This window comes from Pundamilia nyererei, unplaced genomic scaffold (genome assembly GCF_000239375.1).
Source record: "Pundamilia nyererei isolate P.nyererei 1_Seehausen unplaced genomic scaffold, PunNye1.0 scaffold00069, whole genome shotgun sequence".
NCBI classification, from domain to species: domain Eukaryota; kingdom Metazoa; phylum Chordata; class Actinopteri; order Cichliformes; family Cichlidae; genus Pundamilia; species Pundamilia nyererei.
In genome coordinates this window covers 1,413,690-1,414,990 of record NW_005187470.1, presented here as the reverse complement: position 1 = coordinate 1,414,990, position 1,301 = coordinate 1,413,690, and the positions used below count along the sequence as shown (strand labels likewise).

Below are 1,301 nucleotides of genomic sequence, written 5' to 3'. Positions count from 1 at the left end.
TATTATATTACTATTTATTATCTTATTGTTAGGGCTGTTTTTGTTTTTGTTGTGCATCTGCACCTTATTGTTGTCAATGCCTACGCATTTTTTTGGGACAGTGTGAAACATAATTTCAATTCCTTTGTAATGGCAAGTACATTTGAAGAAATTGACAAATAAAAGTATTCTATTCTATTCTATTCTATTCTAATTAAAAGGCATGTTAGTTAATATAGGACTGATAACAGGTCACCTCTTTTTGTGGTGTAAACTGGCATTCTTTGTGTGTTTCGCCAATGACTCTGAATAGGACAAAAAGTTTTCTCCCTATTTTTAACTTTGTATTCATCTTGATGTCATTGTTAGTATAAAAGTCACAGAGGGGCTACAAACAAAGTTTAGTAAGATGGCTTTTAGCTGACCTGCTACACAGCGCTGTAGTTTTACATCATCCAAACATGGTGATGGAAGCATTCCATATTTCCACTAGGTCAACACACAAATCAACATGCTGACATACATTCACAGCAACGTTTCATTTAGGTCAGGACTGACAGGCCGTGCTCTAAAAACTAAGCTGTGTGTTGCAAAAAGAGCTGTTAGTTTTCTTGCTGCTTAAAATAACAAGAAGACTAAAAGCTAGTCATAGTATTCGTTTTAATGCTTTTTCATTGCAGTGATGCAAAGTGTTGACGCAAATGCAGAATAAAAATAACGTATTAAAGCACCAATCCCAGTTTTATTTGAATGAGTTAAACACCTTTTACAATGTTGTTTAAAAAGAATCTAGTTGCAGTATCATGCTGATTCAATAAAAAAATAATTCTTATCTGTCTTAGGCGGGTGTGGATTTAGCCAGTCTGGTTAAATATTTCAGTCTTATCATAACTTCAATATCTGTGTTGGAAACGTACTCTAAAACAAGGCTTTTTTTATTTTTTCTTCTCTCCAGATTGTAATGCAGCTGGTGCGTCTGCTCCCTGATGGCCACAGAATGAAGCGGGAGGTGGACATGGCCCTGGACACTGTCAGCGAGACCATGACTCCCATGCACTACCATCTGAGAGAGATCATCATCTGCACTTACAGACAGGTACGCCACATTACTCTGTCCTAAAGACACGGGACATCCATTTTTAGTGAAATAGATCCGAAACATTTTTCTTTCTCTTAGGAGGCTGAAACAAATCGGCAAAAATGTCGATTTGTGTGCTGTATTGATTGTCGGTGTAGTTTTGCACGTGGTCCATAGATGGCAGCACAAACTAGTTTTTATAGCTTCACCTTAAACCCGCAGAGATGAATGAGAAGGATCCACT

General features: G+C 37.1%; 1 protein-coding gene across 4 annotated transcripts in view; it reads left to right on the top strand.

Moving 5' to 3' along the window:
- The window catches only part of pald1a (phosphatase domain containing paladin 1a), a 55,075-nt gene that overhangs the window by 24,416 nt on the left and 29,358 nt on the right, over nt 1-1,301 (top strand). For all 4 annotated transcript variants that reach the window (XM_005736429.1, XM_005736428.1, XM_005736427.1 and 1 more), the window contains exon 18: nt 935-1,075. In XM_005736429.1, coding sequence (XP_005736486.1) covers nt 935-1,075 — 141 coding nt within the window. The remainder of the gene's footprint in view (nt 1-934; nt 1,076-1,301) is intronic.